Below are 872 nucleotides of genomic sequence, written 5' to 3'. Positions count from 1 at the left end.
ACAAAGGGGATGTCCTGTGAACACGTGTGTGAAGAAGTAAGAGACTGATTCCTCAGACGCCCCTGAAATTCACTCCCAGTACTTTAGTGACGCTTGTCAGTGATTGCTCAAATGATCTTCCAAACTTCTGAGCGGGGGATTCGGTGATCCTTTGTGATATTATAAATGCTGCCTTGTTTTAACCTTATTAATAATGGTATTGTTGTAAAGCAGTGTGAAACTCATCAGTTATCTTTATCTTTAAAAAACAACCATATACAATGCATTGTTTGTCGATGTGTATTATAAGTAATAATAGCCTACATTGCATTTAATTTTTTTTTTTTGCCCCCTTAAAGTTTCAGACTCTCTGGCCCAGTCTGTCATTCAGCATCTAAGATGGATAATGCAGAAAGATCTTCTGGGGCAAGACATCTTTCTAATCGGACCTCCTGGGCCTCTTCGACGCTCTATTGCTATGCAGTACTTGGTGAGTGAGTAGTCCATTCTCAAGAATTCATAAGGATCTTTATTCTGATACGCTATGTTACAGAACACTTTTAAAGTTCAGAATTTGCAAAAGGATCGTGATTATTCATTCTTGTTAAACATCAAACATACATTTGTGTATAAGGGGTTTGGAATCAGTCCACTGGAAAGCAAATTGGTGCTGTAACTGGAAAGCCCTCCACTTGCAGTAGAACTTGGAAAATGAGCAGCAGATAGAAGCAGCCACTCGGAGATCACAAAGCCATTCTTAGTTTTATGTTACTCAGGGAACTTTTTCCTATCTCATTTTAAAAAGCCAACCGATTCTCTTGATTGTTTAATATTATACAGTCTATAAAGAGAAGGCCAACACTGGAGATCCCCTTGCAGAGGGGTCTCGGGGA

The 872-nt window shown here is 39.2% G+C and overlaps 1 protein-coding gene across 1 annotated transcript in view; it reads left to right on the top strand.

Annotated features, from left to right (window-relative positions):
- VWA8 (von Willebrand factor A domain containing 8) overlaps positions 1–872 on the top strand; it is a 426,636-nt gene that overhangs the window by 30,135 nt on the left and 395,629 nt on the right. The window contains exon 2 of the mRNA XM_045287091.1: positions 339–469. Within this exon, the coding sequence (XP_045143026.1) occupies positions 339–469 (131 nt within the window). The remainder of the gene's footprint in view (positions 1–338; positions 470–872) is intronic.

The sequence above is a fragment of the Echinops telfairi genome, unplaced genomic scaffold (genome assembly GCF_000313985.2).
Source record: "Echinops telfairi isolate 266 unplaced genomic scaffold, ASM31398v2 ScPeMD7_11;HRSCAF=52, whole genome shotgun sequence".
Classification (NCBI taxonomy): Eukaryota; Metazoa; Chordata; class Mammalia; order Afrosoricida; family Tenrecidae; genus Echinops; species Echinops telfairi.
Note: the sequence above shows the minus strand (reverse complement) of the source record. Positions and strands in the feature narration are given on the sequence as shown.